Here is a 27,660-nt window from a genome sequence, read left to right as displayed (position 1 = left end):
ATGAATGAATGAATGAATGAATGAATGAATTTCCTGCAAGTTGCAGCTGGGGAGAGAAGGGTTAACCCAGGGGTCAGCGAACTTTTTCAGCAGCGGGCCGGTCCACTGTCCCTCAGAACTTGTGGAGGGCTGGACTATATGTTAAGGCGGGGGAGAACCAATTCCTATGCCCCACAAATAACCCAGAGATGCATTTTAAATAAAAGGACACATTCTACTCATGTAAAAAACACACTGATTCCCGGACCGTCCATGGGCCAGATTTAGAAGGCGATTGGGCTGGATGCGGCCCCCAGGCCTTAGTTTGCCTACCCATGGGTTAACCTTTCCAGGAAGATCACAAACCCCTTGCCCTGCAATTAGACTGCGGGGTGGGGAGCCTTCTATTGGAGCTGATGTGAAAGCTTTTTTAAAACCTAATTGCATCAGGGGGGGGTTTGAAATCCCCCCAGGGGCCACATTTGGCCTGCAGGTTACCAGTTCCTCATGCCTAGCCTCTTTATTTTTATTTTTTGTTCTTAGAAGAAAGCTGAGTTTTTCAAGACGCCAGATAGTTGCGCTCCATGCAATATTCCGCTCTGACATGGTAACACTTGTGGGATTGCGGGACACAGCCAGGGATAAGCAGGAACAAGGCAGGGCTGTAATGGAGACGCAGCCGAGCTGCGCATTGGCTGCTTGGAGAGCTCAAGCTGAGCTGGAGAGGAAATCCCCTCCAGACCTGGCAAGAGTGACCTTTCTACGCCATTCATCCAGAAAATGAGTCTTTTAGCACCTGAGGCTTCTTCCCTGCCATGGCTGGCAGATCTCAGAGCACAGAGGTATTAAAAAGCAACAACGAAATCTCCCGCTAAGTAGGATCCTGCTGCTTCAGGGCCGAGTGGGCAGGAGGGGGAGAGCGGATAACTGCAGAGTTCCTCCAGAGCGGCAGGGCTCTGCTTAATATTTAAAACCGGGGCTCGGTTGGCAAGTTACCATATTTTTCGCTCTATAAGACTCACTTTTTCCCTCCTAAAAAGTAAGGGGAAATGTGTGTGCGTCTTACGGAGCGAATGCCGGCTGCACAGCTATCCCAGAAGCCAGAACAGCAAGAGGGATTGCTGCTTTCACTGTCCAGCGATCCCTCTTGCTGTTCTGGCTTCTGAGATTCAGAATATTTATTTTCTTGTTTTCCTCCTCCAAAAACTAGGTGCCTCTTGTGGTCTGGTGCGTCTTATAGAGCGAAAAACGCGGTACTTTTTATGTGAATGCTTAAATGAAGAATGATAAATTTTAGTAGGGCATCTCCAGGAGTATTGGGTGAGTCTCACCAGCTCATCCTTTAGTTTGTCAATTTTGTTTTCTCGCTGTTCCCCCTTTCCACAAGCTTTTTGCGTGTGTGCATCGGCTTGCATTTTGGGGTGTATTTCTTCAAATACCCGTGACCCTAATGTTTACATTTTTGCAAGCGCTTTCCCAGCGGTGGTGTAGCAAGTGTTTCCCAAACTTTGGGGGGCTGCCACCCCCACCCCTTTGTGCCGTATACTCACCCCTACCCTGTAAAAAAAAAAGCAAAAGCATTTGGAATTACTCAGAATTAAAAAGCATTATTCCAAGCAACGTTCAAAATTTGCTGGGTGCAAGGTGCATTTTGCAACCTAGTGAAGATGGTAGGATGGCGTCTGAGGTCTCCACCATCTGAAGGTGTATGCCTGGGGATTCTTGGGTCTTGGCTGTTTTCACACACTAGCAACACATCCTGCAGAATTCTACCAGTTATATTTTATCTGCACAATCAGAGTGAATTTCAGGAACCAAAAAAGCCGTTTTGAAAAATACGACTTTCGAGCCCCAAAATGGCCACTAGGCGTTCCGTTTTGGCTACTGTAACCTTGGTTTAAGGAGGCGTTCGGCACCTGGTTTATATATCTCAATTACTAATGCTGGTTCTGAGTTACAGTGGAGCAGGCTTCTGAAATCTTTGAAGCTTGGCAGAGCATCTCTCCCGCAGATTCCAATTAGCAGATGATGCATCATTGACCATTCCTTTCACGGATATGTGTATTTTTGGCTGGAGAATTGCATTTAAAAATTCAGGGCAGCTTTTCAGAGGATAAGTGTGTTTCGGTTCATGCATTGGTTTCGAGAAGGGGCGCAGTTGGTAGGTTTGCAAGGTAAATTAATCCCCCTACTTCTCAGAGAGCTGGGATAGCTTTCTCTTCCCTGCTGAGTGTGCAGCTGGTAGCAAACCCAGGTTTAATATGTGGAATGACACATAGAAGTGTTAAGATTTTTCCAGAGTTGAAGTACGCTTCCTGTTGGAGTGCAACTCGGCTTGTATTGATGCTGATGGGATTTGCCTTGGAAGGAAGGTGATAGAGAGGATAACCTCCCAACTTCCTAGACTGTGTTTCTGACCTAACCTGTGCTGACCTTCCTTCTGCTTTTGGACGGATGCTCTCAGGGTTGCTGACCTCACTTCCTCCTTCTCAGCGCCACCTTGGGAGAGAGCCAGTGTGGTGCAGTGGTTCAGAGCGGTAGACTCGTAATCTGGTGAACCGGGTTCGCTTCCCCGTTCCTCCACATGCAGCTGCTGTGTGACCTTGGGCCAGTCACACTTCTCTGAAGTCTCTCAGCCCCACTCACCCCACAGAGTGTTTGTTGTGGGGGAGGAAGGGAAAGGAGACTGTTAGCCGCTCTGAGACTCCTTCGGGTAGTGATAAAGCGGGATATCAAATCCAAACTCCTCTTCTTCTTCTTCTTCTTCTTCTTCTTCTTCTTCTTCTTCGGAGAGAAGACCCCCCTTCCTTTGTTTCTCCCTCCTTCAGATATCAAAGAGCAAGCGTGGTTCTATGCATCTCCATCTTGCAGCATTTGAGAACTTGTAAGTTGAGAGAAAAGGCGAAGGTGACACGATATAAGTTGATAAAATTATAAAGTTATGAACTCTAGAGGACTCGTGGACATCCAACAGTGGAAGCAGAGCAGAGCCACCATGGCTAGTAATAATAATAATAATAATAATAATAATAATAATAGTAATAATTTTTATTTATACCCCGCCCTCCCCAGCCAAGGGCGGCTAACAAGCAATAATAAAAACAAGTTGAATGAATACAACTTAAAAAGAAGATTAAAATACAACATTAAAATATTAAAATGCAGCCTCATCACAGGAGCAGAAAGGAAAAATAAAAAGAAAGAGGGGGAGGGAATCAAACTGGCTCCAAGCCAAAGGCCAGGCGGAACAACTCTGTCTTACAGGCCCTGCGGAAAGAAATCAGATCCTGCAGGGCCCTGGTCTCATGAAGCAGAGCGTTCCACCAGGTCGGAGCCAATGTTGAAAAGGCCCTGGTTATGGTTGTGGCTAATCTAACTTCCTTAGGGCACGGGACCTCTAGGGTGTTGCTATTTATGGACCTTGAGGCTCTCCGTGGGGCATACCGGGAGAGGCGGTCCCGTAGGTACGAGGGTCCTAGGCCGTGAAGGGCTTTAAAGGTCAAAAGCAGCACCTTAAATCTGACCCTGTACTCCACCGGGAGCCAGTGCAGCTTGAAAAGCACTGGGTGAATATGCTCCCATGGCAGAGACCCCATGAGGAGCCTCGCTGCAGCATTCTGTACCCGCTGGAGTTTCTGGGACAGCTTCAAGGGCAGCCCCGCGTAGAGCGAATTACAGTAGTCAAGCCTGGAGATGACCGTCGCATGGATCACTGTGGCCAGGTCGGGACGGGAAAGGTAAGGGACCAGCTGCATAGTAGACTTAGTTGGGGGCACCGATGTTTCTGAATACCAGTTACAGGAAACCACCAGAGAAGAGAGAGCTCTTGTGCCTAGGTCCTGCTTGCGGGTTCCTCACAGGCAGCTGATTAGCCACAGTGAGAACAGGATGCTGGACTAGAGAGGCCATTGGGCTGATCTAGCAGGTCCTTATTCTCTATTCTTTATATATATAAATTTTTTAATTGAATTTTATAAATATTTTTTTGACAAAACATCCATCATACATATAATATCTAAAGACCACTTGGCCATCTTGGCCAAAGATTTCCCTCCTCCTCAACTATGGTTTTCCTAATTTGCTCTGATATTGCATTTTGTTATTACAGTGGTACCTCGGGTTACAGACACTTCAGGTTACAGACTCCGCTAAACCAGAAATAGTACCTTGGGTTAAGAACTTTGCTTCAGGATGAGAACAGAAATCGCACGCTGGCGGCACCACAGTGGTGGGAGGCCCCATTAGCTACAGTGGTACCTCAGGTTAAGAACAGTTGCAGGTTAAGAACGGACCTCCGGAACGAATTAAGTTCTTAACCCGAGGTACCACTGTATTATTATTACTCTTAAATCCAGATCTTAAATACAACATTTAAACATCATATTGATAATAATTGATATCTCTAACCTTACAAAACTTCTTGTAGCCCTACTAACGATGTCAGTTGTTTACAGTTGTCTCTCAAATACAATGTAAATTTATTCCAGTCTTTCAAAAAGGCCTGGTCCTGCTGGTTCCAAATTTTCCTGGTTAGTTTCGCCGACTCAGCATAGTCCATTAACATCACCTGCTACTCTTATTTTGTTGGGATCTCTTCCTGTAGCAGGTCCTTGTTATCTTCCTCTCTCGGATAGAACTAGAACTTTTTCTATCAAGCCTGCATTTCCTTTAGCAAGCTTAGCTTTCTCATTTTCATACTCAAAAGTCTCAGTGGGGCTGCATATCACAGGGAACTGAAGTCTATTGTGCAACAGCATATGTGAAGGTCACGTGCTTAACAGCTCTTAGAAAAACATCAGTCTACCCACACATGGGGGACACGGGTGGCGCTGTGGGTTAAACCACAGAGCCTAGGACTTGCCGATCAGAAGGTCGGTGGTTCGAATCCCTGTGACGGGGTGAGCTCTCGTTGCTCGGTCCCTGCTCCTGCCAACCTAGCAGTTCGAAAGTACGTCAAAGTGCAAGTAGATAAATAGGTACCGCTCCAGAGGGAAGGTAAACGGCATTTCCGTGCGCTGCTCTGGTTTGCCAGAAGCGGCTTAGTCATGCTGGCCACATGACCCGGAAGCTGTACGCCGGCTCCCTCGGCCAGTATAGCAAGATGAGCACCGCAACCCCAGAGTCGGCCACGACTGAGCCTAATGGCCAGGGGTCCCCTTACCCTTTACCTTTACCTACCTACACATGGCAGCGGGCACCTACAACTTGCTGCCCAATCTCCTGGCAATTGGAGAGATGCCTTTTTTTTCAAAACACCCCCCTGGCCTTTGGTTCAGACTCCAACATCATCCTTGACCAATGGCATTGCTGGGTGGGACTGGTGGGAGTTGGAAGTCCCACAACATCTGAACGGCCCCAGGGTGTGTGTTTTTTGAGGGCTTCTCCGGTTTAGCTGACACATCTTGCATCCAGCTCACTCCAGGTGACTGCTCATTCAGAGTCTCTCTGAAGACGATTTCCTCAAAAGGTTTGTCGTTCACTATCACTCGAAAGCAGCAGGCTCGCCATTTTCCACACGGTTTGGGTTTTGGGTTTCTCTCTTTTGCCGCCATAGGATTTTGCCTTAAAAGAGCGGCCTTAAAAAGAAAACCTTTGCATATTCAGGGAGAGAGTGTGGTGTGAATGTGTGTGTGTGTTTGGAGATAACAAAAGCCCTAAACCCCACCAGGCCAGGGCTTATGGGAATGCTTCAGAATTGAGATCGGACCAGGCTTGTTAATTAAAGACTGAGATGGGCTTACTGGAGTGTCTAATCTCCAGGGTGGTGGCAGGGCGGGGGGAAAGCAGAGAGAGAGAGAGAGAGAGAGAGAAAGGGCAAAAATAGATGTGTGGTTCTGTCAAATTGGACATGCGTTCACATGCCAAACACCTGCTGTGGACAGGTACACAGACACACGCCACGACACCCATAAAACAACGCTTCTACCTAAACTGTTTGGAGGCCTGGCAGCTGTCTGCGTTTAGCAGAGGAAGCGGCTCCTTTGCCCACCGTCCCTCTGCCAGATGCGCTGTTCAGCAGGCCCTGATTGGGATGTAATCACTCGGATAAAGAGAAAAGACACAGCCCAGCTGTCATTCTTCTGGGCCGGCAAGGGGGGAAGGCGGGCAGGGAGGCACAGGCTACAATCTCTCTACGCACCCGGCCTCTGTTTTGTAACCCGCCGCCCGGAGCTTAAGAACCACTTCGCTCTTTACATGGCAATTTGTGACGGCTTTGCTGCTCCCTCCCCTTTGGCCAATGAGCCAAGGGGGGAGGGGAGGGGTGGAGGGTGGGGAGCCTTTGAGGGGCTGAGGGCTTCATTCTCTTCCGGTCCACCTTCTGAGGGCTGCTGGATAATAGCAGGCAAAAGGAGGCAGAGCAAAATGTATACAGGTTTTGACCTTTAAAGCCCTTCATGGCCTAGGACCCTCGTACCTACGGGACCACCTCTCCCGGTATGCCCCACGGAGGACCTTAAGGTCCACAAATGACAACAGTTTGGAGGTCCCAGGCCCTTAGGAAGTTAGGTTAGCTTCAACCAGAGCCAGGGCCTTTTCAACTCTGGCTCCGGCCTGGTGGAACGCTCTGCCTCATGAGACCAGGGCCCTGCAGGATCTGATTTCTTTCCGCAGGGCCTGTAAGATGGAGTTGTTCCACCTGGCCTTTGGCTTGGAGCCAATTTGATTCCCTCCCCCTCTTTCTTTTTCTTTTCTCCTCCTGTGATGAGGCTGCATTTTAATATTTTTACTGTTTCAACATTTTAATGTTGTATTTCAATCTTGTTTTTAAGTTGTATTCATTCAACTTGTTTTTATTATTGCTTGTTAGCTGCCCTAAGCCCGGCCTTGGCTGGGGAGGGTGGGGTATAAATAAAAATTATTATTATTGTTATTATACACATTTTACCTTTGCATGACAGGCTAGTTCCAGTGTTCACTCACACATTCTCTCTATTCTCGCCAAGGGAAGCGAGGTCCACAAACAGAGCTCAAGGGCATCTTCCAGCCAGGCAGAAACACCCAAGGAGGGTGAGAAAAGCAGGGCTGGTCTGGGGAGAGACTGGAGGGCCAGATGGAGAGGCCTGGAGGCCACGTTTGGCCCCCAGGTGTGTCGTTCCCCCACCACCTGTGCAGGTGGCTGTGATAAGGTCATGGCAGCAAAGGGTGTGGGAACCTGTGGTCCTCCAAATGTTGTTGGACCACAACTCCCATCATCACTGACCATTCGCCCTACTGGCTGGGGGCTGATGGGAGTTGGAGTCCCAAGCACTTCTGGATTGCCCTTGATCAGGGAGGGCTGCCGTAGGTTGTAAGCCTGCAGTCTAGCCCGACTGTGTTGGTTTACAGTTCCTAGGTGCTTATTGTTGCTTGTAAGAATACCAGAAAAAGGCATTTATCCTTAATGTTCTCATTAATAAGCAAATTCATTTAAAAAACCCCCAGTTCTTTTAAGGCAATTTCTTGCTTAACGGGGCTTGTGGATGAACAGCAGGCACCGCTGTCCACTTTTGGAGCAAGCAGGTGCTGTTTCAGCACCATGGATAGCAGCTCAGATGCAAATCTTTAGGGCAGAGGCTGTTGTATAGCCTTGTCTTTTTCTCCTTGCTACGTGGCTTTGGGGAGTTTTGGAGTTGAGGTCCCAGGACAACTGTGAGTGGCATATTTTGTCTGACACTCCCCGCCCCCCATCATTCATCTGCCAAATGGTGGGGCCGGAGGGAACCAGGACATTGCAGCTGCCTTGGACTCTGATGACAATAATAATAATAATACAGTGGAAACTCGGGTTGCAATTTTGGCGTTTCTGCGCATGCACAAAGTGCAATTTAGTGCTTCTGTGCCTGCGCAACTGCCAAAACCCAGAAGTAACCCGTTCCCGTACTTCCGGGTTTTGGCGGTCTGCAACCCGAAAAGATGCAACCTGAAGTGGCTGTAACCCGAGGTATGACTGTATTGACGACAACAACAATAGCAGCAGCAGCAGCAACAACAACAACAACTGTACTCTGCCCACCTGACTGGGTTGCCCCGCCCACTCTGGGCAGCTTCCAACAGAATATAAGAGAACACACAATACATCAAAAACTTTCCAATATAGGACTGCCGTCAGATTTCTGTGGCAGGTTGTATAATAGGTTCTGTCTTTGATATCTGACGGGAGGGTATTTCACAGGGCAGGCGCCCTGTGCTGTCTATTATTACACTTTGTATTATGTTTTAATTATTATGGTTCATAAAATGTGTTGTACGCTGCCCTGGGATCTTTTGATAAAGGGGGATATATAAATCAAATCATCAATCAATCAATCAGTCAATCAGTCAGTCAATCAATCAATCAATCGGGACTGAAGAATCTATTATGTCTGTGAAGGGTGGGGACAGAGAGGCGAGAGTGGGCAGAGATAGGTTTGTTTCTACACACCCGTTCCCCTATCTATCCTCCCCTCAAGACAAGCCAGAGGCAGTATTAGAAAAACACCCAGTGAGGGTGCAGAGCAAGGCCAGCAGGAGTGTGTGGCCTTGGGGATAGAGGTGGGGTTAATAATAATAATAATTTATTATTCGTACCCCGCCCATCTGGCTGGGTTTCCCCAGCCACTCTGGGCGGCTTCCACAAAGACCAAAAATAAACTAATATGTCATACATTAAAAACTTCCCTGAACAGGGCTGCCTTAAGATGTCTTCTGAATGTCAGGTAGTTGTTTATCTCTTTGACATCTGGTGGGAGGGCATTCCACAGGGTGGGCGCCACTACCGAGAAGGCCCTCTGCCTGGTTCCCTGTAACTTGGCCTTTCCGCAGTGAGGGAACCGCCAGAAGGCCCTCGGAGCTTGACCTCAGTGTCCGGGCAGAATGATGGGGGTGGAGACGCTCCTTCAGGTATACTGGGCCGAGGCCGTTTAGGGCCGTTGAGGAAGGGGCTGTGGCCTAGGGAGAGTTTCGAGGGTAGATTGAGAGGCCTGGAGGTCACCTTGGTCCCCCAGGCCTGAGGTTCCTCACTATACAAAATGGTTGGGCGCGTCAGCCAGAAACAAAACCGTGGGCTAGAAAACAAAAACACTAATGGTAGTAGCCGCAAGGGCAAGGATTTCTGTCCTTGGGGGAATTCAAAACAGCAGCCACGGGGATTTCAAACAGGCTGCGGCAGCAGTGCAAACAGGAAGCTGAGTTAATATTTGGGTTGGATTTCTGGCTAACTCTCAGTGTTGTGTTTTGTTTTTGGTTCTCTCCTTCGCCTGCCAGGGGGCTGGCTGCACCGCCCTGGTAGTGGCTGTCGTGGCACGGAAGCTGGAGCTCACCAAAGCCGAGAAGCACGTCCACAACTTCATGATGGACACGCAACTCACCAAGCGGGTAAGCGGCCTGCGAGCGGGTGGAGGGAGACCCTCCCACGAGACGCCCTGTGGTTCAGTGGTGGGGCATCTGCCTTGCATGCACAAGGTCCCAGGATCAGGCCCCAACATCTCCAGGTCAGACTGGGGATGCCTCGTGCCTGAAACCCTGGAGAGCTGCTGTCGGTCAGTGTAGACAATATTGAGCTGGGTGGGCAGTGGTTCACTTCAGAAAAGCTGGTATTCAGGGGTAGACTGCCTCTGATGCTGGAGGTTCATAAGAAATCACGGCTAAGAGCTTGCCAACAGACATACCCTCCACAAAGTTGTCCATTCTGGGACTTGAGTACCTGATATTACAGCCATGTTAATTGGCAACGGAACGGGTCCACTGTGGACATTAAAATATTCTGATTTCGTTCCTCCTTATGCTTGGATTTGGCGGAAAAGGCTGCATCAGAACCTTCTTTTTTTAGGCTGTTGCTTTTGCCTAGCAACTTCCTCGCACTTCCCTCTGGTCCTCCGGGGCCACCTCTCTCTCCCCCCCTCCTCCTTCCGCCAGATTCATTATCTAAATTGCTTTCTCTCCGGCCTCTCTGGATAATTTTGCTTGCTTATGGAAGGCTTTTTTTAGATGAGGCGGAGAAGAGGAGCTCTTGTTCCCCAGGGGCAGGTTTCGCAAGATCCCTGACTGCCCGAGGTTGGAGCCGGGAGAAATGTCAGAGGTGTTCTCTTTGAAGGGGAGTGAGAAAAAGAGGAGAACGGCCTGAAAGGCTTGTTCGGAGCAGGCAGGGGCTGTGTGCATGTCCATCAGGGGAGCACTAGAGCAAATTAATGATTCGAGAAGCTGTTTCTTCAGAGGCCCCGTATCATGACAAGTTCCCCAACACTTCCAGGCCTGCGTGAAGATCTCCCAGGTCTCGTGCATGTCAGACAACTGGAGGGGGAGAGAGAGATTTATCTGGCAAGGCAGCATCAAGGTGTTAATAAGGTTTTTGTGTGCCAATTGTATTTTATTTATGTATTTGTTTCTTCTGGGTTTTGCTTTTAAAGTACTCTTAATTGGATCAGATCCTAGAGCAGGATACATTTTTCAAAGCATTCAACATTTGGGGGGCAAAGGGGTGTCATCAAACAACTCATTTCCCTTGGGGGTAATCCTTTGGGGGCTGCATGATGATTGTAAAGGTAAAGGGACACCTGACCATTAGGTCCAGTTGTGACCGACTCTGGGGTTGCGGTGCTCATCTCGCTTTATTGGCTGAGGGAGCCGGCGTACAACTTCCGGGTCATGTGGCCAGCATGACTAAGCCGCTTCTGGCGAATCAGAGCAGCGCACGGAAACGCCGTCTACCTTCCCGCCGGAGCGGTACCTATTTATCTACTAGCACTTTGATGTGCTTTCGAACTGCTAGGTTGGCATGAGCTGGGACCGAGCAACGGGAGCTCACCCCGTCGCGGGGATTCAAACCGCCGACCTTCTGATCGGCAAGTCCTAGGCTCTGTGGTTTAACCCACAGTGCCACCCGCGTCCCTTATGATGATTGTGGGTAGGGCCAAAGTCAGAGGCGGACAAGATGAAACCCAAACCAGGACAGGGCCACTCCCCTTTCTCTCTTTCCTACATCCTTCCCATCTTTTTCCCCTCCAGGTGGGATGCTGGGGGGGAAGGAACTGGCTGTTTTCAGAAGGAACCTGAACTGATTGCTTGCAGAAAGCTTTTAAGAGTGGGCCAGTGGCCACCTCAGACAGCCAGAAGTGGAGAACCTTACAAAAACACACACACACACACAAACACACATCATCTACAAGCAAGAGTTGTAAGTCACTATAGAAATAAATTATGGGGAAACTGTTTGTCCCATCAAGTCTCACGAAAACAAATTCAAGTAGGTTTTGAGGGTTTTAAAATGACAGAAATCCTGTCATTTTTATGCTAAATAATATTTTCTTGCAGAATGTTACGACCCGGTGTATTTTTTTCCTAGAGCGGCTTTGTTAATAATTGTCAAATGATTTATTTGTTTTATTTAAAAGAGGGTTTTGCCAGCCACAATAAGGAAATAAACCCCTCCAAAAGAATCTCCCCAGAAGATCCAAACCAACTGACAGATCTGTAAAGGGGCAGACAGCCTCCCAGGTAATAAGGAAAGAAAACCTCTCCCTTAAACTAAACCCAGTACCAAATCTACAGAAGATCATCCCAGGAGAGTTCTTAGTATGAGGAAGCCTATCTTCAATTTTACACTCACTGAGATGCAACATGCAATCAGCCAGCCTTTTCCTTCTCCAGCTCCATCCAGGCACGGACATAAGTTTCACAGGTGATGAGCAAAGCACAGCTCCCAATCCATCATTTTTATGTTACACATGCATGGTGGGTTTGCTGCCCTCCCAGGTTGCTAATTCCAAGAATCCATTTTCTTCGAGAGTTTTTCCGAAGGAGCAGCCCTTGTGCGTAGCAAGAATGATTCATGGACAGAACCGGCTTTCCCCGCCTCAGAGCTGCTTCTTTTTAGCTCCTTGAAAAGAAAAAGAAAACAGACGAACTGTGAAGGGGGAGTCGAGAGAGCAAGGATTGCTTTTTCACATCTCCCTCGACATGGGGGTGGCAAGAGAGCCTTGCCCTCTGAAAGACCGGGTACATATCTTGGGGATACTTCTGAATCCTTTGCTGTCATTTGAGGTTCAGGTGGCTTCAGTAGCACAGAGTGCCTTCCATCAGCTTCAGTGGTAGAGAATCTTTGCCTTGCATGCAGAGGGTCCCAGCTTCATAGAATCATAGAATCATAGAGTTGGAAGAGACCACAAGGGCCATCGAGTCCAACCCCCTGCCAAGCAGGAACCACCATCAGAGCACTCCTGACATATGGTTGTCAAGCCTCTGCTTAAAGATCTCCAAAGAAGGAGGCTCCACCACACTCCTTGGCAGCAAATTCCACTGTCAAACAGCTCTTACTGTCAGGATGTTCTTCCTAATGTTTAGGTGGAATCTTCTTTCTTGTGGTTTGGATCCATTGCTCCGTGTCTGCTTCTCTGGAGCAGCAGAAAACAACCTTTCTCCCTCCTCTATGTGACATCCTTTTATATATTTGAACATGGCTATCATATCACCCCTTAAATCTCCATCTCTGGCATCTCCAGGTGAGGTTGGGAGGGACCCTCAACGCTGGAGAGCTGCTGCCAGCCTGTGTAGGCCACAAGTGGGGAACCTTTTGCCACCCCCAGATGTTACTGAAGTATAACTCCCATCACTCCTAGTGAACATGGCCAAAGACCAGGCATGATGATGATTACTTATACTCAGTGCTTCCCCCCCCAAAAAAAATGTTTAGGGGTACTCTCATTTTCCTACTCATATTGAAATACTACCCTTCAATGAGGCAAAACTTAGATTTACAAAATGTTTAGGGGTATGCGTACCCCCAGAAAAAAACAACATTGCTTATACCCACCCACCTGGCAAGGAAATCAGCCCTGAGTGCTCCCTGGAAGGACAGATCCTGAAGCTGAGGCTCCAATACTTTGGCCACTTCATGAGAAGAGAAGACTCCCTGGAAAAGACCCTGATGTTGGGAAAGACTGAGGGCACAAGGAGACGACAGAGGACGAGATGGTTGGATAGTGTTCTCGAAGCTACCAGCATGAGTTTGACCAAACTGCGGGAGGCAGTGGAAGACAGGAGTGCCTGGCGTGCTCTGGTCCATGGGGTCACGAAGAGTCAGACATGACTAAACGACTAAACAACAACAAGCAACCCATCTGGCTGGGTTGTCCCAGCTGCTCTGGGTGGCTTCCGACAGAATATAGAAAACATAATGAAATGCCAAACATTAAAAACTTCCCATTAGAGGGCTGCCTTCAGATGTCTTCAGAAAGCTGTATAATAATTGACTGAGTCAGACCACCAGTTCAGTACTGTCTACACTGACTGGCAGTCGTCTTCCCAGGTTCCAGGCAAGATTCTCTTTCTTTGGGGCAGGAAACTGCACTGCTGCTGCTGTGAGCTGCCTGTCTGCCCCTCTCCCTTCCGCCAGTTGCCAGCCCCACCCCCACCCCCTTTGCAAATGTCTCCATATCCCTGTAAATTAAAAAGGTATTAGCTGCTCGGTGTGGCATCTCCAGGGCTGGGGAATCAAAGTGGAAATTGAGTTGTTATTGGCATTAGCTTAACCACACATTGCAGATAATTTAATTGGATCCAGAAGGAAGCTCCTTTCCTCCAGAGGGAGGGGCTCTGCCGCTTAGCGGGCAGGTCACATGCTTTGCATGTAGAAGGTCACGGCTTGAGTCCTCAGCGTCCTCTGTTAGAACAGGGGCAGGGGCCCTGTGGCACTCTGGATGGTGTCGCTGCCCCCATCAGACCTCGCCAGCGAGGCCCAGGGTTCAGGGACAGGCAGGAGCCATCACCCAACAGCAGCATCTTGAGCATGGGTAGGCAACCTAGGGGCCGGATCTGGCCCAATCGCCTTCTAAATCCAGCCCGCAGACGGTCCAGGAATCAGCGTGTTTTTACATGAGTAGAATGTGTCCTTTTCTTTAAAATGCATCTCTGGGTTGTTTGTGGGGCATAGGAATTCGTTCATATTTTTTTCCAAAATATAGTCTGGCCCCCCACAAGGTCTGAGGGACAGTGGACCGGCCCCCTGCTGAAAAAATTTGCTGACCCCTGATCTGGAGGGTCAAGGATTCCATGAGTTAGAAGAGTTGTTCAGATCTTATTTTTGCTTAACTACAACTCCCATCAGCCCCAGAGAGCATAACCTACGTCTGGGAGTGATGGCAGTTGTAGTTCCCCAACTCCTGGAGGGCCAACCCTTCCCCACACCTGCTCTAGGGTAGTGGTTTTGGGACACCTGGGTTCTTGTCCACACTCGGCCATGAAGGTGACCGTGGGCCAGTCTCTGACTCAGCTTAGCCCACCTCCCAGGGGTGTTGTGCGGCTTAAAACAGGAAGAAGGACAAGCATACAACTACCTTGAGCTCCTTGGTGGAAAGCTGGGGTATAAATATGAATGAATTAATCATTAATATGATAATAATTTAAAAAAGCAGAGACATCACCTTGCCAACAAAGGTCCGTATAGTTCAAGCTACGGTTTTCCCAGTAGTGATGTATGGAAGCGAGAGCTGGACCATAAAGAAGGCTGATCGCCGAAGAATGGATGCTTTTGAATTCTGGTGCTGGAGGAGACTCTTGAGAGTCCCATGGACTGCAAGAAGATCAAACCTCTCTGAAGGAAATCAGCCCTGAGTGCTCACTGGAAGGACAGATCCTGAAGCTGAGGCTCCAATACTTTGACCACCTCATGAGAAGAGAAGACTCTCTGGAAAAGACCCTGGTGTTGGGAAAGAGGAGAAGGGGACGACGGAGGACGAGATGGTGGGACAGTGTTCTCGAAGCTACTAGCATGAGTTTGACCAAACTGCGGGAGGCAGTGGAAGACAGGAGTGCCTGGTGTGCTCTGGTCCATGGGGTCACGAAGAGTCGGACACGACTAAACAACAACAACATGATAATAATTATAATTAATGCTACTAATAGACAGGGGTAGGCTGCATGTAACTGCCACCCAACCCCAGCCAACACGATCTGCTTCGGCTGGCGGCCCAGCTACAACCAGACTGGGGCTTGGGGTATCTTGGCTACAGGAATCTGTGGCCCCGGTGGTAACTGGAAGGTCGGACTACTGCAGTGTGCTTTAAAAATGACTCAGAAGCCTCAGATAGGACCGAATGGGCTGCCCGACTTGTTGACAGCTTTGAGGCAAACGAGATCGCATGACACCAATTCTGTTAACAGCTGCATTGGCTCCCCGTGCAATTCAGAGTGCTGGTTTTGACCTAGAAAGCTCTTTACAGCTCAGGACCCCAATACCTCCTGGAATGCCTCTCCTGATTTCAACAAACCCAGGAGTTTCTTTAAGATCCTTCTCTGGGTTGAGGGAATGGGTGACAAGGGGCCTATTGTTGTTGTTGTTATTATTATTATTATTATTATTATTATTATTATTAAACCTGCCTTCACCCTAAGGTCCCAGGGCAGGTTACAGCATCAAAACACAGTATTAAAAACAGTTTTAAAAATACAATTAGAGTTAAACTGGATGCATAATTTTGCACAGCAACTCATTACCAGAGGGTTGGGGAATCTCTCTGCCCTCGCTTGTGTTGGCGTATTTTTCGGGTCAGACCATTAGCCCATCTAATGCAGCTCCTTCTGTGTATCTTGGGCCGGCTGCTTTTCAGATCCCAGGATGCCAGGCTTTGGCCTAGGGCGTCCCCAGAAACACGGCACACAAGAGTGCCATTCAACATGTGCAGAGTGCAGTTCCTTCTGTACTAAGAATTATCACCCAGAATTAAAAGGGAGGCAGAGAGGCCTTCATGGAGAGAAGGGCGGCATGGAGTCTGGATCTCAGGGCTGGCCCACCTCAGAGCCCTCCCCCCCCCCCCAGGCACGGGGGAGGGGAAGAATTGGCACGTTTTACCTGAAGATGGAAAATACTTGAAAAGCAATTGTAACAAACAGATTACACTAGTAGGACTGCAAGAAGTTCTGTAAGGAGGACTGTTTGAAATATTGCAAGAAAGACTATGAAGAGAATCATTAGTTAATGATAATTAAGAGTAATAGAGAAATTAAGAAATGCAGAATAAGTGATAAAGAACGGGAAATCATCAGAGGTTGTTGACGGAAGTCTAAAACATTGTGTAAGATAAGAAGTTAGGTTAAATGGTTGTTGAAAATGATATGTAAAAAAACCAATAAAAATGTATTTTTTAAAAAAAGGAAAATAAAGGGCTTGGTGAGAGCCCTCTGCTCTGTGAGCCTGCCTAATCCTTCAGAGAGCATAAGATGTTGGCTATGTGCTGTTTTGGGGGAGGAAGAGAGGGAAGGAAAATGTCACTTCACCTGGGCAGGTGAGCTAACCCCGGGGCCCTGCTTTTTCTTCTCTCCCCTTGCAGATCAAAAACGCGGCTGCCAACGTCTTGCGGGAGACCTGGCTCATCTACAAACACACCAAACTGCTGAAGAAAATCGACCACGCCAAAGTCCGGAAACACCAGAGAAAATTCCTCCAAGCCATTCATCAGTAAGCTGGGCTCTTTTCTCCTCTGTTCCGCCACGCTGGCATCTCCTAACTATAAGGGATAGCAGGTTGCAGAGCCTGCCGAGAGCTGCTCCTGGGACGTCAGGAGTCGCTGTAGCCATTTGGAGCAAGGGTTTCCTGCGCTAGGGGCAGCAAAGGGCTGCTTCCGCCCTAAGGAAGCTGAGGAAGGGCTTTGGGTCCGTGGAACAGCAGCCACCTTGCACGCAGAATGCTGTGAGTTGAGTCCACAGCACCCCCAGGTTGCTGTTTTGGGAAAGAATTTTTTTTAAAAAAAAAATCAGTTAGCAAGTGACAGGGGAAACAAGATTTACCAACTATCGAAGAATGGCAGATGAAGATGATGGACCGGGAGACTCTGAGACCAGAGAGAAGAGATGGTGGAAGAAGATTGGAAGAAGTCTAAGGAATATTTGAAAAAATATGTTAATAAATCTTAGAATAGCTTTGGAAGCGGATATAGGCGGTAGGGTTAGAAGTAGAAGATAATGTATTTTATAAGTGATAAAATGTGAAGTTTTTATGGTTAAAGTATGTGGGGGGGGGGGAGATGGTTAGAAATTATGTAAACTGTTAAAGATGAAGTAAACTGAAAATCAGATAGGTGTGATAAAATAAACCGTCCCGGTGCGGGTGCAAATTTAGCCAGCAGAAGATTAATCCAAGATGAATGGGAAGGGGCTCATCTACGGGTCTTCCTCCGGTAGCGCCGCCGGCAGTGTTTGACCTCCAGGCAAAGGCTCGGCTTGCCAATGTTCTAGTCCTCATTGGGAACCCAGCAAGGCAACAGGTGGAATCAGAGCTCTGGGCTTTGGATTGGGTGGGCAGGCGGGACGCACCTTTTAATGCCCGCAAGCTGATTGGTTGCTCTTTCGCCCCTTTTCCAGGTTAAGGGGTGTGAAGATGGAACAGAGGAAACTGAGTGACCAAGCCAACACCCTGGTCGATCTTTCTAAGGTAACCGTCTCTCTCTCTCTCTCTCTTTCTCTCTCTCCCAGGATTTGAGACAGGAGTGGGGAACCTTTTCCCAAAACCCAAGAGCCGCATTCCCTTCTGGGCAACTTTCCAGGGGCCACGTGCCTGGGGTGGGCGGGGCCAGAGGCAAAAGTGGGTGGAGCAACGGATGCAGATTTTACCTTTATACAGTAGGCTAGTTTCTGCATATGTTCTCGTCCAAAGAGGCATTATCTAGAGCTCAGGAATGGCAGAAACGCTGAAGGAGGCAGGTCCAGGGAATGGTGTGGCCTGGGGAACAGAAGTGCTTTGGGGAGAGTCCTAGGGGCCAGACAGAGGCTCAGAGGGCCACATTTATTACTACTACTACTACTATTATTATTATTATTATTATTATTATTATTATTATATTAAAGTAAAGGGTAAAGGGACCCCTGACGATTAGATCCAGTCGTGGCCGATTCTGGGGTTGCGGCGCTCATCTCGCTTTATTGGCCGAGGGAGCCGGCGTACAGCTTCCGGCCAGCATGACTGAGCCGCTTCTGGCCAACCAGAGCAGCGCATGGAAACGCCGTTTACCTTCCCGCCGGAGTGGTACCCATTTATCTACTTGCACTTTGACGTGCTTTCGAACTGCTAGGTGGGCAGGAGCAGGGACCGAGCAACGGGAGCTCACCCCGTCGTGGGGATTCGAACCACTGACCTTCTGATCGGCAAGTCCTAGGCTCTGTGGTTTAACCCACAGCACCTTCTAAACCACTGTCTCCAGGCTATTTACACACAAAACAAATAGAACAGTTAAAGAGCCATTGAGCTTGGCCTGGTTGCAGATTGCCAACCAATGCAAATTCCTCTTGCACCTCAGGTGTCCGTACACTAGCAGGCGTTTGCCCCCACAAGCCACTGTGTTCTGCAACAGCAGCCTCCAGACCAACCCCCAAGGGCAGCCCCACAGAGAGCTCATTGCAGCAATCAGGTTACCAGTGCATGGACCCCTGCGGTCCAGGCCGGAGGTCCCGCCATGCCTGATTTAGGAAATGGGGGATAGGATGAGGTGATTTGAGTCCTACAGGATGTATCTGTGGACTGGCTTGGACTTATACCATGCCCGACATCAGGATGGTGCAAAAATTGCATTTGTGGCTACAGTGGTCCCCAGTGGCGTAGCGTGGGGGGTGCAGGGGGGGCCGGCCGCACCGGGCGCAACATTGGAGGGGGGCGCGCTCGCACTCGCAGCTCTCTGCCCCTACCTGGCTCACTCGCTCTCTCTCACTGCAGTGCTGGCTGTGCGAATCCGATCCAAGCCGCCGGGTCACCGCCCACTGTGGAGGGGAGGGTGCTAGGCGTGCGGTGCGGTGCGGAGAGAGAGCGAGGGACTATCTGGGGGAGGGACAATGCAGGGGGGCGGCGCAAATTACTTGCCTTGCCCCGGGTACTGACAACCCACGCTACGCCACTGGTGGTACCTCAGGTTAAGAACTTAATTCGTTCTGGAGGTCTGTTCTTAACCTGAAACTGTTCTTAACCTGAAGCACCACTTTAGCTAATGGGGCCTCCCGCTGCCACAGTGCCACCGCCGCGCGATTTCTGTTCTCATCCTGAAGCAAAGTTCTTGACCCGAGGTACTATTTCTGGGTTAGCGGAGTCTGTAACCTGAAGCGCCTGTAACCCGAGGTACCACTGTACTTGGGTTTGATCTGAAGATGCTCACCAAAGGATCCCCAGAAGGGAGATGAAGGTACCCCACACTGCAGCCGTGATCTTTCTTCCGAGCCAGCTCCAGTCCTCGACAAGGCTGCCTCCTCCCCCTTGCCCGAAATCCGTTCCCTCCAGCCTCTCTCGACTGCATGGGGATTCTGAGTCAGGGAGTGGTGGCAGAGGTGGGAGGCAGCGATCTGGCACCTTCCATGCGGGGCTTCCCCGAACGTTTGGTTGCCAGGCAACCCTGTGGAAGGAAGTGATAACACACTCTCTTCTCGGCTCAGACTTGTGGCGGGTGGCGGTGCGTGGAGCAGGGAAAGAAATGTGTTTACCTAATGGAGCTCACTGCTTCCTTGCTTGCTTGCTTGCTTGCTTGCTTTCTTGCTTGCTTAAACGGCCTCGGTCCAGTATATCTGAAGGAGTGTCTCCACCTCCATCGTTCTACCCGGACACTCAGGTCCAGCGCCGAGGGCCTTCTGGCGGTTCCCTCACTGCGAGAAGCCAAGTTACAGGGAACCAGGCAGAGGGCCTTCTCGGTGGTGGCGCCTGCCCTGTGGAACGCCCTCCCACCAGATGTCAAAGAGAACAACAACTACCAGACTTTTAGAAGACATCTGAAGGCAGCCCTGTTTAGGGAAGCTTTTAATGTTTGATGTATTACAGTATTTTAATATTTTTTTGGAAGCCGCCCAGAGTGACTGGGGAAGCCCAGCCAGGTGGGCGGGGTACAAATAATAAATTATATTATTATTATTATTATTATTATTAACCCCACCTCTATCCCCAAGGCCACACACTCCTGCTGGCCTTGCTCTGCACCCTCACTTTGACATGCTTTCGAACTGCTAGGTTGGCAGGAGCAGGGACCGAGCAGCGGGAGCTCACCCCGTCGCGGGGATTCGAACCGCCGACCTTCTGATCAGCAAGCCCTAGGCTCTGTGGTTTAACCCACAGCGCCACCCGCGTCCCTTCTGACCTCAATGTAGCCTGCTAATTTGTCCCTTCTTTTTTTTTAAAAAAATGAGAATTCTTCTTTTAAATTTTTTTTTTGTTTTAATTAAACAGATGCAGAACGTCATGTACGACCTCATCACGGAACTGAACGACCGGAGCGAAGACCTGGAGAAGCAGATAGGCGGGCTGGAGTCCAAACTGGAACAGCTGAACAGCAGCTTCCACTCCCTGCCCTTGCTCATCACGGACGCTCTGTGCCAGCAGCAGCAGCAACTCCTGGCCACCATCCTCGAGGCCCGGGGGGTGAGCATGGGTGTGGGCGCCCCCCAGACGCCGCTCTCGGACAGCCCTTTGGGGGTCAGCTCAACCTCTTTCCCCACCCCTTACACCAGCTCCAGTAGTTGCTGAGCCCCGTCGGATGTGAGGGAAATGACAAAAACAACACGCACACGTGGGTCTTTTGTTATCCGTGTGGGGGTGTCAGTCCTGGCCCTGGATGTGGGGGGTGGGGGAGAGCAGAGGACCCCGGCCGCCGCCTTGTGGGGTCGCCTGGAAACAATGTGGGCTCGTCTCGGTGGTAGCGCCCCCTGTTGTCGGGGTGGGGTGGGGTGTGTGAAACGGGCGTTTTCGGCAGAGCCCCTCGCAGCAACGTTCGGTGGACCGTAGGAATCCACGTTCAATCTCAGGTCTTCGAAAATCGAAAAACAAGCCAACTCCAAGGGCATCGATGCAACGGCGCAAGGTAGGGGGACCATTCCACTGTGTTGGACCCCAAGCCACCGGCATTGGGGTTGTTCATCTCCTTCTTTCTTCCCTGGTTGTTTTTATTTTTATTTTCAAAAAACATTACTATCCCTTCTTCCCCTCCGTGCATTAAGTGTCTTGCCGAAGAAAGTCAAAAGGCGACCGGGGAGGTGGCGAATTGGCCGAAACACAGGTGCCCCCCCTTCCCCCACTCCTCCTCCTCCTCCGCTGAATTTTGGCAAAGGTCTTGAGGTATCATTCCAGCTCCCTCAGAATTGGTTTTGCCAAGGAGACCGCCGTAACGGTACCCTTTGTGGCCTCTTCTGCGTTGGGTCTTTTTTGTTTTGTTTTAAGAAAAAGGGGAAACGGCAGGTGTCACCTTTTGCTGAGGCCTAAGAAGAGTTTCCTTGACTTGGAGAAATCGGAAGTTTCCCACCACTAAAGCTGTTCTTGGCGGAGATGAAGCAGCGATTTCGACGCATCCGGATGGGCTGGCGTTTGCCCTCCCCTCGCCATGGGCAAGGAGATTGCCGCTGAGGAAATGGGTTTGCTCAGATTCCGAGCGCTCCAAGAAATGCAAAGCGAAAGAGAAGTTGTTCTCCATCGTCCTCCTGAGAGAATCGCCCTGAGCCCCTTTTGGCTCGCCAGTGGTGCTTTGAAAAATCACATCCCTTTGGGCCACATGGCCACGACCCTTCTTTAAACATTGCGGTTACCAGCCTGAAACTGCGTTGCAGCTGCAGTTTCCAAGGGCCTATCCACATTACAAACCTCTCATCTGGGCTTCCCAGATTCATCAGCTTTTTAGCATTAGTAGGGCTTTTCTCCCCCCTAAAAGCATATTGGGAATTGTAGGTTTGTTTGTTTTTTATGGTGGTGGGCACTCCTGCACATTCAGCCATTGGTGAACTGGTTTGAACCCGGTTTAAATGTAATTCGCTATTGGCACTTAAATTGGCTTGCTCGCGCTTTGAATTGCCATGTAGACAATTAGGCTACACACTGGTTAATGAAACGGCAGTCAAAGTGGTTGAACTGAATTGCCACTGGCAGTCAAATCAGTTCCAAGCCTGGTTTGAAATGCCACTGGCTTGCATTTGAAGGGTGTGCAAGCCCCAGGATTTTTCAGGGTGTGGAATGCACAGCTTATTTGAAAAAACAATTACTAGGAATCATTAGGAAGCTGCCTAATGCAGAGTCAGACCCTTGGTCCATCTAGCTGTGTGCTGTCTACACTGACTGGCAGCGGCTGTCCAGAGTTTCAGTCAAGGGGGCGTATCCAGGCTCTGTTGGAGACACCAGGGATTGAACAGGTTCCCCGCCACTGCTGTCTAAGTCATGTCTGAATCTTACCACTGATTCATTGAGCTCAGGTTGAGCTGTTCACACTCAGCTACAGCCCATTCGGAAATGCGTTAAATGCCGCCATTCGCATTAGCGGTTAGCGTATCCCAGCCTAACCCTACCTCGCAGGGGTGTTGTGAGGATAAAGTAGAGAGGGGCAGAGAATTCTGCATGCAACTTTGATCTCCCTTGGAGAAAAGGCGGGATACCATTTTGCAGTGTGCTAAATGTAAGGCCTTCCAAATAATTCATTTCTGGATATTAAAATCCCTCCTTACACCACGGGCTCAGATCCGGAGACTACCTGAAGGCTGGGGATGAGAAGGTAGCCCCAAGAATGCACACGCTTTCAGGGGAGACTATTAGATTCTTCCCTCCCTCCCCGAGTGAGTCCTGGGGTGCCACTTGCGTGAGCTTTCGTCTTTTTTTAGTTCTGCGGATGCGTTTTTGTTTTTTCAAATGCCACAGCACAAAAGGAAAACGCGTTGGGAGGGAGGAGGAAATAAGCAGATTTCCATGACGGAGGCCTTTGCAGGGTGGGAAAGTTCCAAAGAGAGGCAGAGCCTAATGTTTAGCCAGAATCTCCTTTCTTGTAATTTGAAGCCATTGGTTCGAGTCCCACCCTCCAGAGCAGGAGAAAACTAGCTTGTTCCCTCTTCCGTGTGACAGCCCTTGAGATATTTGAAGAAGGCTATCATATCTCCTCGAAGTCTTCTCTTTTCCAGGCTAAACATACCCAACTCTCTCAACCGTTCCTCATAAGGCTTGGTTTCCAGGCCCTTGATCATCTTGGCCACCCTCCTCTACAAACCTTCCAGCTTCTCAATCTTCTTCTTAATCTGTGGTGCCAGAACTGGACAGAGGATTCCAGGTGTGGTCTGACCAAGGCAGAATAGAGTGGGACTATTACTTCCCTTGATCGGGACACTATATACTTCTGTTGATGCATCCTAGAATGGCATTAGTATTTTTTGCTGCTGCATCACGCTGTTGACTCATATTCAGCTTGTACTGCACCAAGACTCCTAGACCCTTTTCACATATGCCAGTGGCAGCTGTCCCCCACCTTATATTTGTGCAGCTGGTTCTTCCTGCCTAGGTGCAAAACTTAACATTTGTTCCTAGTGAAATTCATTTTGTCAGTTTGGTTCCAGTTCTCCAATCTGTAAGGCCATCTTGCAGCCCTATTCTGTCTTCTGCAGCACTAGCTATCCCTCCCAGTTTGGTGACACCTGCTGCTGGTCAAAAGGGGTTTCTCCATCCCCCCAAGGGGCCCAAACTCACTCTTTTTATGCTGCCTGCTTTTAACACCCTTTTAACTCCCCAGAGACCCAGGGACGTGGGTGGCGCCGTGGGTTAAACCACAGAGCCTAGGACTTGCCGATCAGAAGGTCAGCGGTTCGAATCCCTGCGACGGGGTGAGCTCCCGTTGCTCGGTCCCTGCTCCTGCCAACCTAGCATGTCAAAGTGCAAGTAGATAAATAGGTACCACTCTGGCGGGAAGGTAAATTGCGTTTCTGTGCACTGCTCTGGTTCGCCAGAAGCGGCTTAGTCATGCTGGCCACATGACCCAGAAGCTGTACGCCGGCTCCCTCGGCCAATAAAGCGAGATGAGCGCCGCAACCCCAGAGTCGGCCACGACTGGACCTAATGGTCAGGGGTCCCTTTACCTTTAACTTCCCAGAGGGAGCGAGGAGCAAAACAGCCACAGCCCTCTGCTCTGAACCCTCCATTCCCTTTTGTCAAGGCGATTGTTGGCATCACCCAACCGCTGCCACCTGCTTTTTTGTCAGGCAAATGCCTCCCTCTGGCACGGCTCCTCATTCAGGCTGTTTGGGGGGGGGGGGGCTTGGCTCGGCTTCTGAGCCCCGCGTGGCGGCCGCTGGCTCGTTCCAGCGAGAGCTGAGCAGGTGACTCTTCATGTTCCCTTTGAACAGGCAAAGCAAGCGTGTAATTGCTCAGCGATATTAATTACGCGCCGCCCCGCGGCTCCGGTTAATTGCGAGCCGAGAAAGGGGAGGGAGAAAACACCCCAGGTAGATCTAAGTGCTTTTTAGCGATTTTTCGGCATGTGGGGTTTTTATTTCGGGGGAGGCGGGGGGGTGGGGGGGATGTCTTTTGTCAAAACTCCCCTTCAGCAGCTGTGTGCGGCTTTTCCGAACATCGCAGCGCCAGAAAGCATTAAACGGGGAAGAGGGAGGGAAGAAACCTGCCACTTAGCGAGGAGGGTAGGTGGCCCGCATTCCTTGCAATTGAAGTTGCTTAGGAAACGGAGCGGAGCTTCAGGGCAGGATCCTTATAACGCCCACTGAATTCTCTCCCCCCCCCCCACGCCAGTTTGGGGCTTTGAAGATGCCCTGCTTTGCCAGGAAATATTTGGAGGAGGGTTATGTACGGTGCGAGCCCCTCTGAGTCTTCTCGGTCAGTCCCCCGGCCTCCCAGAAAAGCTAGGATTTGTCTGAAGTGATCAGAACGAGGACATTTCACCTGCCAGCACTTAGCTAGATGGGCCGAATGGTGCGATTCAATATAAGGCAGCTTTCGCTGCTGGGAAAGGAGCTGTGGCTCAGCCCTAGAGCATCCGCTTTGCATGCAAAAGGTCCCAGGTTCCGTTCCTGGCATCTCCGGTTGGACTGTTACTGTCCCCCGCCTGGAGAGCAGCTGCCGGTCAGTGTCTGTAATACTGAGTTAGATGGGCCAATGGGCCGACTCTATATAAGGCAGCCCTTCCCTGCATTCCTTTAGCTACATAAAAGCGAGTTAGGGCACCTCCACCACGAGGAAAGGAAGATAGAGACTGGCTTCATGCTCTGTGAGGACTAGAATCTTTATTTTGAAGGGAAGGGCCACCCCGCAATGTTAAAGCATCTGTTTTGCATGCAGAAGGCACCAGATTCAACCCCCGGCATCTCCAGTTAGGGATGGGAATGTCCCTTGCCTGAAACCCAGGACAGCCGCTGCTGCCAGCCTGTGTCGACATCCCTGAGCTAGGTGGGAAAGCAGTCTGACTCTGTATAAAGCAGCTTCCTACATCTTTCTTCCTAGCACTTCAACTCATCTGCATGTTTCTTTTTGCTGTAAATCCTTGTTTGGCAGCCCTGTGAGACAGGCAGGAGTCTTCAGGCCCCCCCTGCGGCAGATGTGAAGACAGAGGCTCAGAGAGAGGAGGTCGGCTCCTCAAAAGCTCCACGCAGAGGGCAGAGGTGCTGTTCGAAGCAGGCATACCCACCCCTCCCGAATCCTCTTAGCCACTCTGGTAGGGGGTAGCACGGTGGGCAAGGGACTTATGGGGAAATTCCAGGAAGCAGCGTCAGCCCACACAGCTGTCACAGAAAGAGCCTCGTTCCATTTCAGCACCCTGGACAGCTCTGCTTTCCCGTTCTGAAGGCAAGCCTCCCTCTACCTCAAGCTACTCAGAATGCAGACTCAGTTCCACATTGCAGGACTCCTAGCAGCTGGTTTCAATCATGCGAGAACTGCACAGTAGGAAAGGGTTAACTGATCACTCCCTTGAGCCATTTCGGATCCCCAATGGCTGTTAGTCTGGAAAAGTTACTAGCCTCCTCCCCGCCCCAGTGTTGATCATTTCTGGCAGATCAGTGGCTTGGGGGCAAGAACATTATTATTTTTTGGTCCAGTCTAGAGAGAGAAAATTGCTGGCTGCTTGTCTGGAGGGTCTTCTTTGCTCACCCTGGTGACCAGCCAAACCCCTCTTCCCAAAGGCGCCTCATTCTTCCTACCCCGTCCTTCTGACATGAATCCAGAGAAGGGAGCGTCAGATTCTATATCTGTTTGGCTAGCAGGATCTCAGCCCCGCGTCTGCCCCTCCTTGTCCCTCCAGGTCAGGCCCCTTATTTCCGTGGCATCTCCCGCCATCACTCAAAGCACCTGTGTTTCTCCGGAAATGAGAAGAGCCCGTCAAAACCGCGCTGGGACCGGAAGCTGGAAAGAAAAAATGGGCCGCGATGAATGCTTAAATGAATTTCGTAAAGCAGCCTGTTCCAAGGCAGCTGTTAGGCAATTAACTACAAATTGAAGAAAGGGTTTTTTGGGGGGAGGCAGTGATTACAGACTGCAGGATCAGATTTAACACCCCTCCTAGTAACTCCTTCGCTCACCAGAGATCATCCCCCCCTTTTTTTTCTTTTACTAAACAGAAATGAGCCCAAGACACTCTGTGCAGTCGGAGGTGCCAATCTTGCCACGCCTTACCAGTTTTGATGGGCTTGGTTTTTAGAAAGAGCATGTGAAACAATGCAGCCTGGGGCTTTTCTTATACTGCTTTGGGCAAGGGGAGAAGATTGCAGGATCGATGCCCACCCCTTTCAGTTAGAACCCCTTTTTCGGAAGGTCGCCATCTTCACAAGAGAGAGAGAGAGATTGCAGCTTAGCTTAGGGAGGGAGCACCATGGCTCTGTAGACAAGCCCAACCCCTGCTTTGCATGCAAATTATCCCAGGTAGACATCTGGAGACATCTGCCAGCCTAGGAGAACTGCTGCCAGTCAGTGTGGACAAGCCTGAGCTCATCTGACTCAGTACAAGATGGCTTCCTATGTTCTAGCATTCTGGTCATGTATGACATGAGGAGGAATTGTAGTTGGGTTGTGCTTCCTGACATTCCAGAGTGGTACAGTCTCAGCAGAGCCGTATCAGGTGCTGTGTTTTTACTTCTTGAATGTGTGCATCAGCTCTGGAGCGTATTTTTGACACCAAGACACCTTGCGGCAGCCCCTGCCTCCCCGCGACCTTTTTTTAAACAAAAATGTAAACAAGCCATCTCCACCACTGAGGCGACACAGCCAGGTATACAAAGGGTAGGGTGGGAAAATGGGACGAGATTCCTCAGCAAAGATGTCCCCTTCAGCTCACCATCTGGCAAAGCAATGAGATGCCAGGCACAAGATAAATGTCATATCTGCACCGTTTGGAGCACTATGATACCTCTTCAACAGCCACGGCTCCCCGCCACCCCCCCCCAAAAAAAAGAATTTTGGGAGCTGTGGCTTGTTAAATGCAACGGCAGGTATTAGGAAACACCGCTGTTCCTCTCTCAGAGCTACAATTTCCGGAGTCTCCCGGGAAGAGGGATTGATTGTCAAACCACTCTGTGAATTGTTGCTCCGTGGGGGGAAACGGTTTGCCAACGAATCTCAGCATCCTTAAACTGCAGGATACTTTGGGCGAAAGCCGTGACTCCTGAAATGGCATACTGCTTTTGAAACAGGGCGTGGTATTTGCCCAAACTCAATTCTGCCCTTTTCCTTTCTGCCCACGTTACCCTGCTCCCCAGGAGGCAGTGTTGGCCACTTGCCTAAATGGTTTCGAAAGAGGATTAGGCAAATTCGTGGGAGAGAGCTTCTAGCCACCATGGCTTTGAAGGCTGCTGTACTTCTGAATACCAGCCGCTGGAAACCTCAGGAGGTGAGACTCCTCTTGTGCTCGGATCCTGCTTGCCCGTTTCCCACAGGCTTCTGGTTGGCCACTCGGAGGTGCGCCACTGGTCCGGTGCAGCAGGCACCCTATGCTCATTCTCTGGACTTCGCCATTGTGGGCTCAGGTC

At 50.0% G+C, this 27,660-nt stretch overlaps 1 protein-coding gene across 1 annotated transcript in view; it reads left to right on the top strand.

The window, feature by feature from the left end:
* KCNN3 (potassium calcium-activated channel subfamily N member 3) overlaps positions 1–20,437 on the top strand; it is a 91,582-nt gene extending 71,145 nt beyond the window's left edge. The window contains exons 5-8 of the mRNA XM_083416559.1: positions 9,202–9,312; positions 16,260–16,387; positions 17,290–17,359; positions 20,123–20,437. Coding sequence (XP_083272685.1) covers positions 9,202–9,312; positions 16,260–16,387; positions 17,290–17,359; positions 20,123–20,419 — 606 coding nt within the window. The 3' untranslated portion in view covers positions 20,420–20,437. The remainder of the gene's footprint in view (positions 1–9,201; positions 9,313–16,259; positions 16,388–17,289; positions 17,360–20,122) is intronic.
* The last annotated feature ends 7,223 nt before the right edge of the window (positions 20,438–27,660 follow it).

This window comes from Podarcis tiliguerta (genome assembly GCF_965153285.1).
Source record: "Podarcis tiliguerta genome assembly, chromosome: 16".
Classification (NCBI taxonomy): domain Eukaryota; kingdom Metazoa; phylum Chordata; class Lepidosauria; order Squamata; family Lacertidae; genus Podarcis; species Podarcis tiliguerta.
Note: the sequence above shows the minus strand (reverse complement) of the source record. Positions and strands in the feature narration are given on the sequence as shown.